The 17,661-nt window shown below is 34.5% G+C and overlaps 1 protein-coding gene across 10 annotated transcripts in view; it reads left to right on the top strand.

Moving 5' to 3' along the window:
- The window catches only part of LOC121375784 (CREB-binding protein-like), a 49,584-nt gene extending 42,363 nt beyond the window's left edge, over nucleotides 1-7,221 (top strand). For 7 of the 10 annotated variants that reach the window (XM_041503419.1, XM_041503420.1, XM_041503421.1 and 4 more), the window contains 3 exons: nucleotides 2,000-2,158; nucleotides 2,897-3,175; nucleotides 4,440-7,221. In XM_041503419.1, coding sequence (XP_041359353.1) covers nucleotides 2,000-2,158; nucleotides 2,897-3,175; nucleotides 4,440-6,305 — 2,304 coding nt within the window. In that variant the 3' untranslated portion in view covers nucleotides 6,306-7,221. The remainder of the gene's footprint in view (nucleotides 1-1,999; nucleotides 2,159-2,896; nucleotides 3,176-4,439) is intronic. The other 3 variants (XM_041503422.1, XM_041503423.1, XM_041503424.1) reach the window with 1 other exon arrangement.
- Nucleotides 7,222-17,661: the final 10,440 nt, after the last annotated feature.

The following is a 17,661-nucleotide window of genomic DNA, read 5'->3' on the forward strand; positions in this document are numbered from 1 at the left end:
CTACTGAAACGACAAAACGGGTAAAAAAAAAAAAAAAAAAAAAAAAGATTCATCAAACTTATAATGCATTGAAGAACAAAAAAATACATAATATGGGTGTTTTATTTATACTGTCTACAAGTTATTGTTACATAAGTTGTGAAAGGCTTTAAGGGTCTGATCAAAATTTATAAGTTGCGGTCGTGAGCGTTTTCGGTCAGGATTTTATGCACCAATCTGTTCTCTCAGTGTATAAGCCAACTCTCTTCTTTAGGAAAGTTTTTCAAGACTTCAAAACTTGGCTAATACACGACAATATATGGTACTGTAATCTGTATGTTACGTTACTATAATGGCAATCAGATGCTTACTAGTTCCTTATCGGTCCAGCCAGAGGGAACTATAGGTTTCATGTCTGTCTGTTCTGTCTATCTTTTTGTGTGTATGTCCGTCTTGTCACACACACAGTTTTCCGGATATTTTTTTCACAATGCATTGAAATATTGAGCTGAAATTTTGTGTAGAGCTTTATTGTGTTCAGCTTTATTGTGTTCTGTTACAAATCAAGTTTGACTTTCATGGCAATTTACCCATTTCACACAGACTTATGACCTTTGAACTTAGGCGATGTGAAAATTTATTTTCCTGGGGATTTTTTTTTTTTCATTGCCTAAAGATATTTAGATGAAATTTTTGTATATAGATTTATCATGTACCATTACAGATCAAGTTTAACTTTCATGGCGATTTACATATTTTTCAAAGTTATGGTCCTTGAACTGGGCCTGGCTCTCGGAATGCTTGTTGTAACTACAGGCAGTTGCATATTTGAACTGGAAAAAACTGCACACTTGACTGTTGGCAGGGCAGGATGTAGCCCAGTGATAAAGTGCTTGCTTGATGTGTGGTCTGTTTGGGATTGATCACCGTCTGTGTGCCCTTTGAACTATTTCTCGTTCCATCCAGTGCATTACGACTGGTATGTCAAAGGTCGTGATGTGCTATCCTGTCTGGGATGGTACATCTAAAAGATCCCATGCTACTAATGGAAAAATGTATCGGGTTTCCTCTAAGACTATATGTCAGAATAACCAAATGTTTGACATCCAATAGCCGGTGGTAAATAAATCAATGTGCTCTAGAGGTGTCATTCAATAAAAAAAATTATTCTTTTTTTTTGACTGATAACCTAGTGATGAGTAGCATTAAATTAAAAAATGAATGAATGAATGTTTAATGACACCCCAGCACGAAAAATACATCGGCTATTGGGTGTCAAACTATGGTAATGGAAACAATGGTGATGATCAACATCAACAGAAACATTCAAGATTTAAATAAAAACAGTGTAAAGAACTGTGCAAAAATACAAATACAAATATCACAGATAAGATACTGACTTTTACTCTAAACTTCAATTTGTGCTGTATTGGCCATTCTCATAGAGAATGTTACACCCCTGCACCACGGTGAGGTTACAGCACGCGCAGGGGAGCATTAAATTATAACCTATGTTAAAAAGGCCATTTGGTTACACAGACAGTTAATTGTTGAATGCTTTATAGTTACTAAACCTGGCAGTTGTCCAGTAGTGGTGTTACTCTGTGTTTTAGTATTCATGTGTGTTTCATATCTACATTAATCAGGAAGCAACTTGTCAATAGTGGACATAACCAAATACTTCATCTTTCCTGTGATGCAAGGAAAGATAACTGCAGTTACTTTTGTGATGGTATTGATGACATTAACACTTGTTTCTAAGTCTTTGCAAATGTTTCTCAGAAATCATAACCCAAATACAATCACAGAATTCTTTAGACTTTAATCAACTGCACAAACATCAACTTTAATTTCATTTGATATTTACTTGCATGCAAATTGTTTTTGGGAAGTTTCTAACGTTGCTTCATAATTGAAATACAAAAATGAATTATTTTTAGTAATTTTGTTAAATGTTTTTGTGTAGAGTGCATTTAATAAGTGCACATTTTCCCTGTAACTCTTTTCTTGATGTTTTCAGACTATTGCTGGGAAAAAGAAAGGAGAAAAGAAAGGACGTAACAAGAAGGCTAGCAAAAGCAAAAATAACCAGAGAAAGAACAGCAAGAAAACCAGCTTGCCCTATGGTGGAAATGATCTCACTGCTAAAATCTACCAGACAATGGAAAAACACAAAGAGGTTCGACATCTTCTTAGTCCAAAACTTTCTATTCCTTATCTAAACAGCATGTTGAAATGTGAGATTTGAATGAATTATTCTAGGAAGAAGTAACTTCAGTGCATATACTTGTATAAACAAACATTCAAACTAGTTGTAGACAATATTAAATTGACATTTTGCAGTAATTTGATATGTAATTATAAAATATTTTATTTGTGGGTGTATTTTTAAATTTTGATTCAGGTATTTTGTTGACGGATTATTGTTTTGGCAATTTCATGGAAGGGAAATAACTCTTAAAATATCTTCTTTTTTGTTTGATAAATTGAATGCCTATTTAAAATCTTTTAATTGATAATCAACATGTCCTAATAGTAAGTAGCTTCAGTGATAATGATATCACTTTCAATTAAGGGAAAATTATGATAATCTTTAGTTAAAAACCACAGTAAACAAGTTTTACTGTTTAACATTTGAGGATTTTATTTTTAAAAGTTTATTTGTCATACATGAGCAAAGGTACTGCTTTCAGTCTATGCCTTACATACATTAATACTATTTTTAAAAGATATATTTGCCTTTGATATTGTCTTTTGCACAGCTCTATGCGCTTCATTATAAATGTAGAATTTTTATACTGTCGATCATTAATTCATTCTTTTATATACTTTTGTTAGCAGATACGTTATTAGTGTATTTATTGTATATATTATTTTTATAGTGATTATTGCTAACATTGAAATGGGTATCTTTCAGGTTTTCTTCGTTATTCGTCTGCGGCCTCAAGCTAATCATGAGCTACCTCCGATCGTGGATCCCGATCCTCACATCAGCAATGAACTGATGGATGGAAGAGATTCATTTCTCACCATGGCTCGTGAAAAGCATTTTGAATTCTCCTCACTCCGAAGAGCAAAGCTGTCCACAATGGCTCTACTCTACGAACTGCATAATCAAGGAAGAGATAGCTTTGTGTACACTTGTAATAGCTGCAAGACACACGTGGAAACGAGATACCACTGCCAAGTCTGTGATGTAAGTATTGCTGTCATAAACGGAGGATAATAAACAAGTTGCCAGTTATTATCAAATTTATGTCCCAGGTGAAATCATTTTCACTTGCCTCTAGCTTTAGCGAGTGACAAATGAACATTATTTCAGGAGTGTCATAAATTTGATATTTTGATATAAGTTTCTTATTCTATTTTTATATTCCCCCAGCTATTTTTTTTCTCTCTCTCAAAAAAGCTTTTTATTTTCGACATACATCATTTCTATATAAATTTATGTAAGCTGCTTTACACAGTGTTCTGAGTATTGCTATAACTTTATATTTTAATCCCGTTCACATAATTTCCTATTTATTTTGTTTCAAAAATCTATAATGAATTGTATTAAAATAAAGTTTTGTTTACAAATTTAGCAATGAAAACAGAGCCATAAACTCGAAATCTTTGAACTGTGGCATCATTTTGTGTTTTTACCAAAACATGATGATGTCATCTTGAGTACGGACAAGGTCATTGGTTTGATCTGGGGTAATTAAAAAAAGAAAAAAAAGACAAGGTCATTGGTTTGCAAATATCAGGATAGTATTGTACATTACACTAGTGTAGAATATTTCTCACTGAAAAAAAATATTTGTGACTGTTAGGGTAAAAATGTATATAATTTTGCCACCAGTTTTGTTACAGCAGTATATTTCTATTTGGGGGGCTTGAGGTGAAATGTATTGTATAGTATAAAGCCACTCATCCCACTCTTCTGTGATGTCTGTGTTGCTATTTTATCAATATTTGACCTGTGAGCCTAAAATATTCACTGAATGTGGCAAATGACAATATAGTAATGGCCTCATACTTATTCAATAATTCCATATTCAGTATGGTTGTCGATCTTAGAGGGCCTTCCAATATACATATATAAAACAGCAATGATACTGAGGCAGCCGACTTTAAAATTGCGAGAACAATAATTTTGTTTACATGTAGCTTAATGTAAGTTAAATTTGTGTAACCAGTTTTTTTATTAACACATTTAATTTAGGACAGCATTTACATGGTCATGATGGGTTACCAGAATTAGTTTTGGTTAACCCATAAATGATTTATGCAAATTTTCAATTCTCAGAGGCCTATACACTTACAAGGTAGATGATCTGAAGTGATCATTATGATTGCGTTTGTGTAGCATAATTTGTGTCTCGTCTTAACATTACAACCGTACAAATGAGTGTCATCTTTATCAAGTTTCTTTATTTCATAGAAAAGTTAAAGAATATTCTTTGTTTGTATTCCAGGATTTTGACCTGTGCACTGCATGCTTTAAGAAAGAGGGACATCCTCACAAGATGGACAAACTTGGTCTGGATCTTGATGATGGCTCGTACACTGGTGATAAGCAAGAAAATCCTCAGGAATCTCGGCGGCAGTCCATTCAGCGGTGCATTCAGTCTCTGGTTCATGCGTGTCAGTGCAGAGATGCAAACTGTAGACTTCACAGCTGCCAAAAAATGAAGCGTGTTGTGGCTCATACTAAGAGCTGTAGGCGAAAGACAAATGGCTGTCCAATTTGCAAACAGTTAATAGCTCTGTGTTGTTACCATGCAAAACACTGTGATGAACATAAGTGTCAGGTGCCATTCTGTCATCAGCTCAAACACAAGCTGCGACAGCAGCAGCTACAACAGCGCCTGCAGCAGGCCCAGATGTTGCGGCGGCGGATGGCTTTAATGACTGCAAACAATAGCAATGCCACTAGCGCCAGTGTTGTTGCGGCACCCCAGGTAGCACCACAACTTCCTGTGGTACCATCGTCAACTTTTACCAACGGAAAGCCATCGTCGACACCACCACAAGGTGCTATGGAAGCTGCCATGAAGGCCCAAGAAGCTGCCCAGGCTCAACGACAGCTTACTCATAATTTGAGTGTGGGCAAACCAACTTCTGTGAATAATATGCAGCAACCAAAAATGCCCAACCCAGGAATCCCTGTGAATACTATTCCATCACCTCAGGTTCAGCAGCGGCCACCTATATTTATGCATCAGCAGCAACAGTACCCAACCCAACAGCAGATGCCTCAGCAGCAGCAGGTGGCTCCACCACGGCAGGCTGTCGACCAGCAAATGTCACACCAGATGCAGCAGTCTGTGCCCAGTATGAATCCAGGAATGAATTCCCAGCAGCAGAGACCAAGCAATCAGATGACAAACAGCGCTATCCAGCAGCTACTACAGGCTCTGAAGAATCAATCCTCCACCCAGACCGAGCAGAAAGTCCTGGCCATGCTGAAACAGAACCCGGCTCTGATGGCGTCCGTCTTGAAGCTGAAGACCCAGCGTATGCAACAGCAGCAGCAGCAGGCTGCAGCACAACAGCAACAGGTACAGAATATATCTGGGATGCAGGTGCAGGGAATGCCGCCACAAAACCCACAGCTGGTCAATCCGCCAACTCATCAGCAGCTGCGCAACCTGCAACTGATGCAGCAGATGCGTCAGCAGCAGGCTGTACAACAACAAGCGGCTCAGCAACAGGCAGTCCAGCAACAACAGCAGCAGCAGCAACATCAGATGAACCAGTTCCAACAGCCCATGCAGCCTTTCTCGCAGAGGCAACGGATGAACTTCCCTCCGCGGCAGGGTTTCCAGAACGACGGTACCCAGCACCACATGCACCAGTTCCAGCAGCAGCAGCAGATGATGCAGGTTCAACATCACCAGGCACAGCTAAAACAGCAGGTGGTCGGCGGCCAGCCCATGAGCCCGCAGATGATGGTGCAGGCGAACCCATCTCCACAGCAACTGATGCAGCAAGTGCGATCACCACCGGCTCCCTCCACCTTGCCACAGACAGTTCGATCTCCGCAGCCCATCCCTTCCCCCCGGCAGCAGCCCATCCCATCACCACGTCAGCAGCCACAGCAGTCACCTCATCACGTGCCGACAATTAACTCACCGCACCCAGTTATGGCGGGGTCATCGGCCACCCCGGACCCAAGTCAAATGAACTCGGATCAAGTCATGCTTCCTCAGTTACAGTCCGCTCACACTTCCATGTTACAAAGTCCTGCCAACACAGACCTAATGAACACACAAGATCAAGACATGTCATCAACAATCCCTCCGCAGGACCAGCTCTCACGATACGTTGAAACATTGTAGTATTGAGCTTCACATTTAAAAAAAACTATATACAAATTTACACGTGCATATATATATATATATATATATATATATATATAATTATTATATATATTAAATGTTATATATTTCATGTACATAGATTGTAAAAAGTTGTAACTATTTCATACATAATGACATGCAAACATAATTTATCATTCACTTATAGATTTATCATATTTTACCATTGTTTTTCATTTTTTCAGAATAAGGTATCAGAAATTTTGATATATATATAATAATAAAAAAGTAAATATCTTGTCATCTTATATAAAATCATTAATTGTAGTTTAGGGCACTTGTTGCCAAAAGTTCATGGACATCAACTACAAAACTTCTAGCTTTGTTTTGATTCATTATTTGTATAGTTAGTGTTTCTGTTCTGTCCCATTGACATCTAAGCAAATTTGATGCTCCTGTTGACACTGTAGCTACGTTTAGTATGTTGATGTTTTAGCTGACAAAGGATGAAATTATCGAGAAACTTTGTGTTGTGATTTGCCCAAAGTTGGTGCATTTTTGTCAGGTTGCATTCAAAAGCATATAGTGTGTGATCAAGACTTCACAGTGTTTTAGAAAATACCAAAAAAAAAGAAGAAATTCTTGGTCAATAAGAAATTGTTTTGCTAATTTCCTATTTCTGGATTCATGCGAAAAAGACAACAAAAAAAGAGATTGGAATTCATCATCATTTTATTTGTCAGAATGGACTGTTCGACTGTGTTTAATGTGACGTGAAATACAGACAGTACTGACCAGTGGTAACTATAAAACAATTGTGTGTATGCATGTTGGTGTCAGAAGATTACCAGTATCTCTCAACTACAATCTTTCCAATTTGCATTTGATATTTCATGAGTGACATTGTAAATAAATATTTCCTACCAGGAAAATTTAATGAATGATTGCTGCTTTTTTTTTTCTTCATTTGTTACAGATGAATGTTAAGTGGAATTTTAATTGAGTAAAATGCAGTTATTGAGAAATCGATCATATGTCACATTGTGTGCGAGGTAGCTTTTTAGTACACAGAACAGCAGAGTAAAATGCAAACATTTAGATTTTCTTTTGTTTATTTGTATTGAGCTAAAATAAATGTAAATCTGAGTTGGGGAGGGGAATGACCATTTTTGAACATGTTTTGATTTGATCAGCGGTTATTATATTCCATTGTTACCTATTCTACCATTTTGTTCTAGACTTTGGGGTTGGGTGCAGAGAAAGGACAACTTATTTGTAACCAATTAAAGTAGCGAGTAATGTGTCTTACAAGTGTGGATTCGTGAAAAATAATTCATGAGTTTCATAGAAAACAGTTGATTTTTTTTTTTTATGAATACATTTTCAAGTAAAATGATCCAACTTGATCCAGTATGTATTGATCTTTTTCATTGTCCTTATCAAATTAACTACAATTACATATACAGAGAAAGAAATAAGGGAACATTTGGTATTGTAGACCAAATTTCAGTTACTATAGCATTGTAATGTCTATAAAGTACGAAGATGTATTGTGAGATTGAACTTCAGTAATATAATTCACTTTCTGACGGCTTTGGTTTCAGTCACTCCTATTTAAAGGTAGGGTCAACTCAAACAGGAGCCTGATGTGTTGAAAGACACATACCCTGACCACCAACACATACTGACACTTTAACAAATGAAAAATGCATAATTTTAGAGTTAATAAAAAAACATGATTATTCCTGCTAACTGGGGGCAGCCATTTTGTTTAGTTTTTGTGACGTCTGGTGGTATAGCTTGGGGTGAAATGACGTCAGCTCCATCCATCTTCTCTATGCACAGTGTAAACAAATGCTCTAATTTACAACAAGGCGCTTCGCTTTCATCAACCCGACGTGTAAAACAACATAAATGACATACTATAATAAACTATTTAACTAAATATATTTCAGGTTACATCAATAGAACGAAATGGAGTTACAGTATTTATTTATTTTTAAATCCAAAGAGAAAATACATACTATTAGTATTAGGCCTATTGGTAGGGCACATTCGAGCAAATATTACCACTCAAGATACCCAAGTGATACTTTTTTCTTTCGGACGACGTTATTGGTCAGTTTTGTGATTTTAGATTTACAGTTATTTAAACACTTTGACAATGGTGGTTTATTATGTATTGAAAAATAATATATAATTATTGGTGCTGGCTTACTAGGATGAATATAATTGCAGAACATTGCAATGCATCTGCAAAAATCAGGTATGTTTTGTTTCTTCAGTTCGAAGACTAATTCCTGACGTGACAGCTGTCACATTTAACCGTTTTATTAACTACGATTATACTTGTTGATGTTAAACAATAATGTACATTATATATCATTGAATATGCATACCAGGCCAAATGCCTTAATTGTCTCCTCCTTTAATGTTGTTGGTGTGATATCTCCTTTCTTTCCATCACTATATTTTTAATGGAAAAAAAATGGGTTAAAATTACAAATATTTATAAATGATGGGATGTTTTTGAATCTTACCTGAATGATTTGGCTAGTAATGTCCCAGGAGTAGATGCTGGCATCAAGTGTGATACTTTGCTAAACATGTAATCTATAAATTCTGTTTTAATATTAAACTTTGTTGTATTGCATATGCATGATATGTTACGATCACTAGTATTGGGTTTATATGGTGTCCGATGTTCATTCAGTGATAGTGGATGCAGATGTTAGGAATGCAATTTTATACTGGTTTTCATTGTTCAAGTTGGACATGAGTGGGTTCAAATCTTCCGACTTGAATGCACAAACAGTTCAAATTACATTGTTCACAGCTGTATTATTGAAAACTAATTTGCAGTTAACAATAGTTTGACCTCACAGGTATGGATTAAGGGATGATAGATATTTGTCAGTGATTTGAATTGTCTACACCTAAAATAGTGTAAAAACATTGCCATCAAGTACTTGTGACAAGTAAAATGGTTAGTTGGAAGGTACATGGTCCTTAGGGTTCTTGTACATTCTAGAGTTGTGTCCCTTGTGCAAATAATATCTATGAATACGATTGTCATTATGAAGTTTGGTTCCACCATACAGTTGGGTTGGGGGGGGGGGGGGGGGGTGGCAGGGCCGATTGGTGGGTATTACAGTAGGTTATTGATCATTTATAAGTTACCAGTATCCCATTAAGTTAACCCATTTGAACAATGTTATGTAAAAAGTAGTCCAGTAATACTGAAAAGGATAGTGTCCATGGTAGAGAAATTCCCACAGGGAACATATTTTTTCGTGCTATGAAATTTACAAGTTAGTTATTTCCGAGCAGATTGTTTTCTGAATTGGACACAAAAATAACTTTTTAAAATTTGTTATTTCCAAAAACACTTATTCTTATGTCGAACTAAATTGAAATTATTTACCCAAAAAAAATATATATATATTTTTGTAGGATGGGAAATTTAGTGGGTGTTTTTTTTTAACACCAGCAGATTGAATGATATATTTAAGTTCTGGAAAAACTCTGAACAAACATTTCAAGCCACTAAAATTTCACTTGAAACCATTTGTAGCTTTAAATGATTTTTTTTTTTAATATGGTCAGTTAACCAGACCAAGCAGAAAAGGTCTGTGAGACTGAAGTAGTTCACAGTAAACCAAATGGCCAAGTCAGGAACCAGTCAAATAGTTCAAAACCATTAGTTAAATGTTCACTGGCTGAACTAGGCTATAGTAGCTGTGCTATTGGTGGCAAGGAATCTTTTACACAAGACCGGACTATACATGCATCATTACACCAGACCAGTCATTGCTGGAATGGGAAATACCTAGGTATACTTTGGGTGGACTAGCCATGTGATCCATCATGCCTTGAGCATCGAGCTTCCACAAGGTTCAGCTGAAAATAAATCACAACAAACTAATAGTATTTCATATGCCATATTTTCATGACAATCTTTTATTTCACACCAATAGCAGAATGAAGTTTGAACAAGCATTTTGTTAGGAAAAACATGTTAGTACAGTATTTTCTTCACTAAACAAGCTGTGAGTAGTATAAAATATAATTTAATTTGGGTTTGGAAGAATGGGGTAATTATATGATAAATAAGAAAACTACTGGAAACATATTTAACTGAAAGCTCTATTACTTTCCATAATGGAGAAGTTTCAATAGTTATGCAGTTCTGTTTTTGGCAAAGACTAGTGAAAAATGTGTACTACTGAATGGCTTTTGAAGAAATGAGAATTTAAAAATATTAGAACTCTAGTTAAATATCCACCATAAAAGAAACATTTTGTTTTATTATTCCATGTAGGCCTATCAAGGTAGAATCCCCTTGAGGAATAAAGGCAATGGAAACTACAGGATTTAAAAAAAAAAAAAAAAAAAGTTAATAAAGATGCTGTTTTTGCTGATAAAAAGTGTTTTTACCCTATTGCTAAGACAAGCTTTGAATTGTAATGGTCACTGGAAACAATTGTTTGTACAACACTGACCAGTGAACCTTTGCAGCACACAGACCACAGACAAAACAGTGATGATACATGGTAGCCTTTGATGGCCCTTATTTTTATTTTACAGTGTTTTAATTATTTTACCTATGTTTGGTGCCATGATAAAACAGTCATGGATCCAGCATTTATATGCAATTTATTTTAAAATGATCCATATGATTAGTTTTAAATAATTTAACATATTCACTGCCTAAAATTAAAAACCAGACAACAAATGTGTTGTAAATAAATTTGACTTTTAAAAAAAACGAGAAGAAAATGCAAACATTTTTAGTAATAATACACCAATAAAATTCAGTTAGATTTGAATATGTACAAAACTGAAATACTTGTTTTAAATATTTACTGTTATAAATATTTTGAAGTAAAATGTTTTGGGTTTTTTACCATCAGATGCTTTCAAAGATAAGCATGTTCATCCCATATATATATGGAAGGGTGCAGGCAGACTAATGGATTAATTTTATAACCAGTTTTTCACCCAAAAAATAACCTTTAATTTAGTTAATCCTACATTTTACTGGTGTAAATGAAAACAATTCTTGAAAGTCAACTATAGTCGTGATCATAAAATGCTACGGTGCTTTTGTGGTATGATAAAAACTAAGCAGACCCATTGGGCTTTTACCCATCCAACCACTTCTACACAAATAGTACGTCAACGGTTGTGGTATGTGCTGTTCTGTCAATGAGAGAATGCATATAAAAGATCCCTTACTGGTAATACAAAAATACAGCTGGTTTCCTCTGATGAATGTCAGAATTAAAAAAAAAAATTGACATCCAATAACCAAACAAAATAAACTTTAAAATATTAAGAGGGATCTTTATTTTTCTTCTTACAAATCAACACTGCCATCTACATTGAAAGACAACAGATGGAGAAGGTTTGGAAAGAAATCGCATTTGGCCACATTCTTAACTAAGAGTTTCCAAAGCCAGACGAACAATTTCACATTTGGGTTAGGTTATAATAAAATAAGTCCTTTCTTCCCTCCCCCTGACCCTCTTTAATTGGTCAAAAAATATATAGCCTTTAAAAAATATGCATTTCCAATGTAAAATATATTTTTTAATAATCACATTTTTTTTTACCCGCTAGCCCCATTTTGAAAAAACAATTTGATGAAAATCTAGCATTAATTTTTATTATAGCCGTATGTGTTATATTTAATAATCTGAGACTTTAATGTCATGGCAATGCCATACGAAATTGCATGTGTGTGATACTTAAGTCTTACAGGTCCTAAAATCCAGAGAAAATCGCATAAAACCTGTAGTTGAAAAGTAAATCTGGCCACATTTAATGAGGATAATGCCATTGATTTCACATATAAAATCCAGGGTTAATCAAATCATTTTGTGTTAGCCATGTTAAGCAGACCCATTGTATCTCTCGGGTTAGATGGATACAACCAACTTGGGAGAGTGGGGGAAGGGGGATTGTTTTCACCATGTACTGTGCCACATGTGGGGTACCAGTTGTGGCCCCTTGGATGGGCTGGGGAAAAACAAACATGATTCCATGGAGATGCATCAATCCTACAACCCATCGCACCTCGGGTGCATTCTCTATCAGTGAACTACATATCCCAGTGCATGTTAGTCATGCTCCAAAGGTCACAGACTCCTACTGAAGGATAACTTTTCACTCACAACAAAGACTGCAGAATATTCATGTTTGTTTTTTTATATTATTTCTTTTTGGGTGGGTTAATTAGGATCTTGCTAAATCAGGATTTTGCAAGAACAGTAGTGAAAACTAGGCTTAAAGTATATAGGTCACCAACATATATCATGACTAGCATATTTATGGTCTTGGGGCCCCGTTCCACGAAGCGATCCTAGCGCTAAGATCATCTTACGGGCATACGGTAGCTATGCACATACAATGATCTTAGGGCTAAGATCGTTTCATGGAATGGGGCCCCTGGCGCCAGCTTTCCATTAACGCAATTCCGCATACGTTTCTGCACGTGGAAAACATGTTTTTACATATCTGCGTTTTCGCAAACATTACTATACAAAATTTTACATTGTTTCAGTGTACTTTAAGCCAGAAGTAAATGCTTCACATTATGATGTCACCACGATGAAAAACTCTGGTGCGAAACATTCGCTTGTCGCGGAATCATGTATATGGAAAAGGTCCTATGTAAACACACTATCAATAAACTTGTGTGCGAAATCACATTAATGGAAAGCAGGCCTTAACAGGACAGACCCTAGTTTTTAAACACTACAGCAGTTTTTCACTATTATAGCCGTTTCTGATCACTGAAATCAAACATTACTTATATTTTGTTTAGATTATCCATTTCCGTAGAACTGAAGTGTTGATTCTAATATCACAAAATACATTTTTCATATTTTTAAAAACACACGAGCGTCCGAGAAGTATCGGTTATTGATTAGAGTTCTAGTCTATTTTTTAAAGGATATTTTCCGTCACAGACTCTTGTTTCACTCTGTTGTATCTTGTAACCTGTGTTACAGGTTTTCGGATTAACTAAACTTAGTGTTAATTTTTTACTAGTTGAAACTAGGGTCTGCGCCTTTAAAAGGGACGAACTATTTTTTAACTTCTTACCATCACTGGATCAATTTGCTGTGTATGAGAAGCCTACCACTTTCCACCAACCTGGGTATGGACATGTCTTCAATTTTTACACATAACCACATTCTGCTACTAAATTTTGTATGTGCTTCCAGGTTTATGTTATTACCAATAGGTGTAAATCCTGTGCTCTTAATATGTGGAAGATTAAAATTATAGGCACTCGAGTTTTAAATCTACATCACTGATGTCTGTTGGACTGCTTTCCTTTTTTTAGTGGATTATACAGTTTTTCTTTGTCGCTATTTGTGACATTTATTAGTTTAAAACTGCATGCACATTTCTGGAAGGACCGACGGAGGAACAAATACAATAAATAACAGGAAAGACAGACAGACAGACAACAGTATAATCATTTTAGCCATAATGAAAAACACAAAAAAAACCTGCATGGCAAATGTTAGAAGATTTTGTTAAAAACCGCTAGGAACTTATCAGCATAGTATAAAATATACACTGATGTTATTACACTGACAATGTATAATAATAATATTAATAATTTAATGGCACAATAATAGTGAGCTAAATTCATAACATTTTACACATGATAATATTTATCAACAACTGTACACGTTTATTAGTAAAACTTCAAAAATAAAACAAGTATTGTAACAAACTGTTATAGCATATTTATATATGGGGGGTTTGGGGGGAGTAGGTTTTTTTTTTTTTTTTTTTTTTTTTTTTTAAATTAACATCTTTGAGCATAGGTATTATATATGACAAATACATATTACATGGTTCAAAATCTCAGCTGTATAAACATTGTCATTTTTTAACTAATCCATCCCAGTGAGCATACTGTGCTGTGGTTGATATGTACTGAAACTAGATAAAACAGCTAAAGTGCGGCATTAAAACCAATTATAAATTATACCCAAGTTATTAGCAGCAATAACATGTTCCCATATTGCAGGAAATCATACAGTACAGTCAATTTACCAAGCTGAACTATAGACAAAGATAAAAAAGATAATGGAAATAAAGACAAAGAAAATAACATAATGGGAAGTAAAGTTAATGAAAAATACACTATATATACATATTTGTTTTTTAAAGATTTTAAAAAACAAAAATGCCACAAAAACACATTATAGGTTCAATAAATGTTGTAAGCTATATAATTATTTTGAAAAGAAAACAATTTTTCTATCAAATTACCTTTGCTAATTATGGGAAAGTGAACATATGTTTGCTTTTTTAATGTATTTAAGTACATATGTATGTGTTTTGAGTGTGTGGTTTTTTTTTTTTTTGTTTTTTTTTTTTTATTTTACATTTTAACCATTGACTGACTTTTTTAACTTTTTTTTTTTGTCTTTATTTCTATAGTCGTTTTTATAAAGGGCTCAGTGTAAATCAACCACCTCTATAAAAGCCTGTCAATAAAGGACGGTTCAGTTAGATCCATTCTGCATGCCTATATGAATAATGCCTCCATATAAAGGCCACATGCTGACAAACGCCCTGGGGTATTTTTAGTTCTTATGTAATTCCTTTTATAGACAGGCTTTACTATACTAGTCTCATTTTTAAACATAAGTAATTCCAATTTTTAAATGAAAAGTGAAAATTACACGAAATATTGCATGTACTTATTTTCACAGAAAAGTAAAATCATTGGTGACTTTGTTCCATAAATAGTTTACTACTGAAATGCATAAAGGTGCTTAAAACTATTTACTGCAATCACAGTAAACAAGGAGAAAAAAACAAAAACACAGAAAGACATATGCAGCATTTGTGAAACACTGATATTTGGCGCAGTACCATACAATAAAATTAATTTGAAAAATATCCTCTAAAAGACTTTTAAATTAACAAAAATTTTAAAATAAAGTTCATAAAATAAAGTTCATAAATTGCTTAAAGAAGAAAAAACCAAAAAGGGTTTTATTCAACTACTGGTACATTATACCAAAACTTTTAAAATAAAATAACCATGAAGTGTTAACATAAGGTTTGAAAACCTATTTTCATCCATACTGTAATATAATTTGTCCATTCTATACTTTAATTTTCAAGTACTCTTCCCGTCCTTCCCCTACCCATCATTTTGAATATTAAACAATAAAAATATTATTACTGGAAACGGTGACGACAAAACTGTATCAAGTTAGGGTACTGTTAAACTGAAGCAGTATACCACATTTGGTCCCAAAAGACAATGTGTTCACAAACTTTGAGATTGAGTAAAATAAAATAAAATAACAAAACAAAACAAAACAAAACAAACTCGAAAAGTCTGTTATCAACCTAAATAGGTCAGCAAACCAAATATAAAAAGTGATTTCAAGATAGTGTAAGTATTCAGTAGGAGAAAATGGATGACATGAAAAAGTGTCTTGGGATCAATTCTTCTACAATGATAGTATGGTAATAGTATGTATTATAGTACAGTATGTATTATTGATGAAATATCGAGAAGCCTCAGAAAGTTAGTGCGACTATTTGATTCACGACATTTGAAACATACGGATTACCGATGCCATTTTAATTATCTGATTTTCTGACTGGAAATATATACAAGTTCAGCAATCAGAAAATGGGTTGTTTTATGTCACAATTCAGTTATATCTGAACATATTCTTTAGCAACTGTAGAGAAACCTGTCTAAACCGGATCACGCCGAGGACCTAATATTTATCCGATTTAGACACGATCTGTTGCCCAATTCACTAAACTCTCGCAACTTTGCCATCTCGCAGTGCAATGCTAAAAGACTTGCTAAAAGGATGATTTGTTGTCTAGCAGAGCCTAAGAGACCTTTGTGAATTAGGCCCCTGGTGTTTAGAAGGTCGCATTTTAGAATTTTGAATATTCAGAACCATGATAGTTGGCAGGTTTTCACAGGTTTCCGGTTTGTTCAGGGATGTGTTTCACTGTATTATAAACTGGATCATATTACGGTACATGCATATCCAAGACAGGCTCAGTAAAATAAAATTATAAAAACTGAAAGCCTGTTGCCTACTGTCATGTAACATAACCCACAATTACCATGTCCACACGAAAAAGTGTTTACCATGCAATTTGAAATCCTGGGACCTGCAAGGCAAAGCATTTATATGTGATGAAAATGTCTTGGATTACACTGAACGAAGCAAGCAAAAAGGGGTGATTTTCAGGCTACAGATTTTCAGAGCTATGATAATGCTAAGATATAGTAAAAAATATCGTAAGCTATGATGTCACAACAATGCATGCTAAAGCCTATGGCGGTTTTACGATATCGTAGCGCTAAGATAGCTTTGAAAATCTGGCCCCAGATTCCTACAATACGGTAGATCTGCTAAAAACAAGATAATACTTATGAAATATCTGTAAATAAAACAATAACTGTAATGTTCACCTGTAGCTGCTACAAACAGTTAACTGTAAATATATTCTTAAAATTAGTTTTCAAACAATTGCAGTTACGACGTACATGTGCATGTAACGCAGACAGGCCCATTATAAATCTTAAATAATTCATCATCATAAATGAAATACAATGTTCGGTTAATGACTATTACATTGAGGGTCTTTTAACATCATAAATCATATATGAAATACAATGTTTAGTTAACGACTATTACAGTTAGGGTTTTTTTAACAATTAATTTACTAATAAAGCACAATCTTTTACACAAATGAAACATTCTCTACTACTTTTAATTTAGTCAAAAAAAAACAAAAAAACATAAAAGATAATAAACAAGCATTTTGAGAATACACGTCTCTTATTGGACCATACAAATATTTGTATCTCCTGTCAATGATGGGTAAATTTCCATGAAAGTCAAATTTTACCTGTAACTCTGCCTGATAAAGCTATAATACACAAAATTTCAGCTTAATATCTTGAGGCATGGCAATAAACCCCCCACCAATAAATAGTCCCCTCTGGTAAGGAACTAATAAAAGAATATTTCTTAACTCAAAAGATCTCCAAAGACTACATGTATAATTTTCAGTCTTCAACAAAATATACTGATGGAAAGAAATAAAGGATAACACAGATGTCAACAAGAAATAATGACTGCATCAAAAATCAACTGATACTGTCAGAAGTTGACTGGGAACATATAGGCAGCACATTCAACACTACAGACATTCAATCCCACATTACAACTTGGTATGAAATACAGACGTTACTATGCTAGTAGTGAATTAAATTTGGTCTACAATTTGATGTGTTCCCTTATTTCTTTTCATCAGTATATAATAGTGTTAAATTAGCCTGACTAGTGACTAACAT

Source organism: Gigantopelta aegis, chromosome 6 (assembly GCF_016097555.1).
Source record: "Gigantopelta aegis isolate Gae_Host chromosome 6, Gae_host_genome, whole genome shotgun sequence".
In the NCBI taxonomy this organism is placed as follows: Eukaryota; Metazoa; Mollusca; class Gastropoda; order Neomphalida; family Peltospiridae; genus Gigantopelta; species Gigantopelta aegis.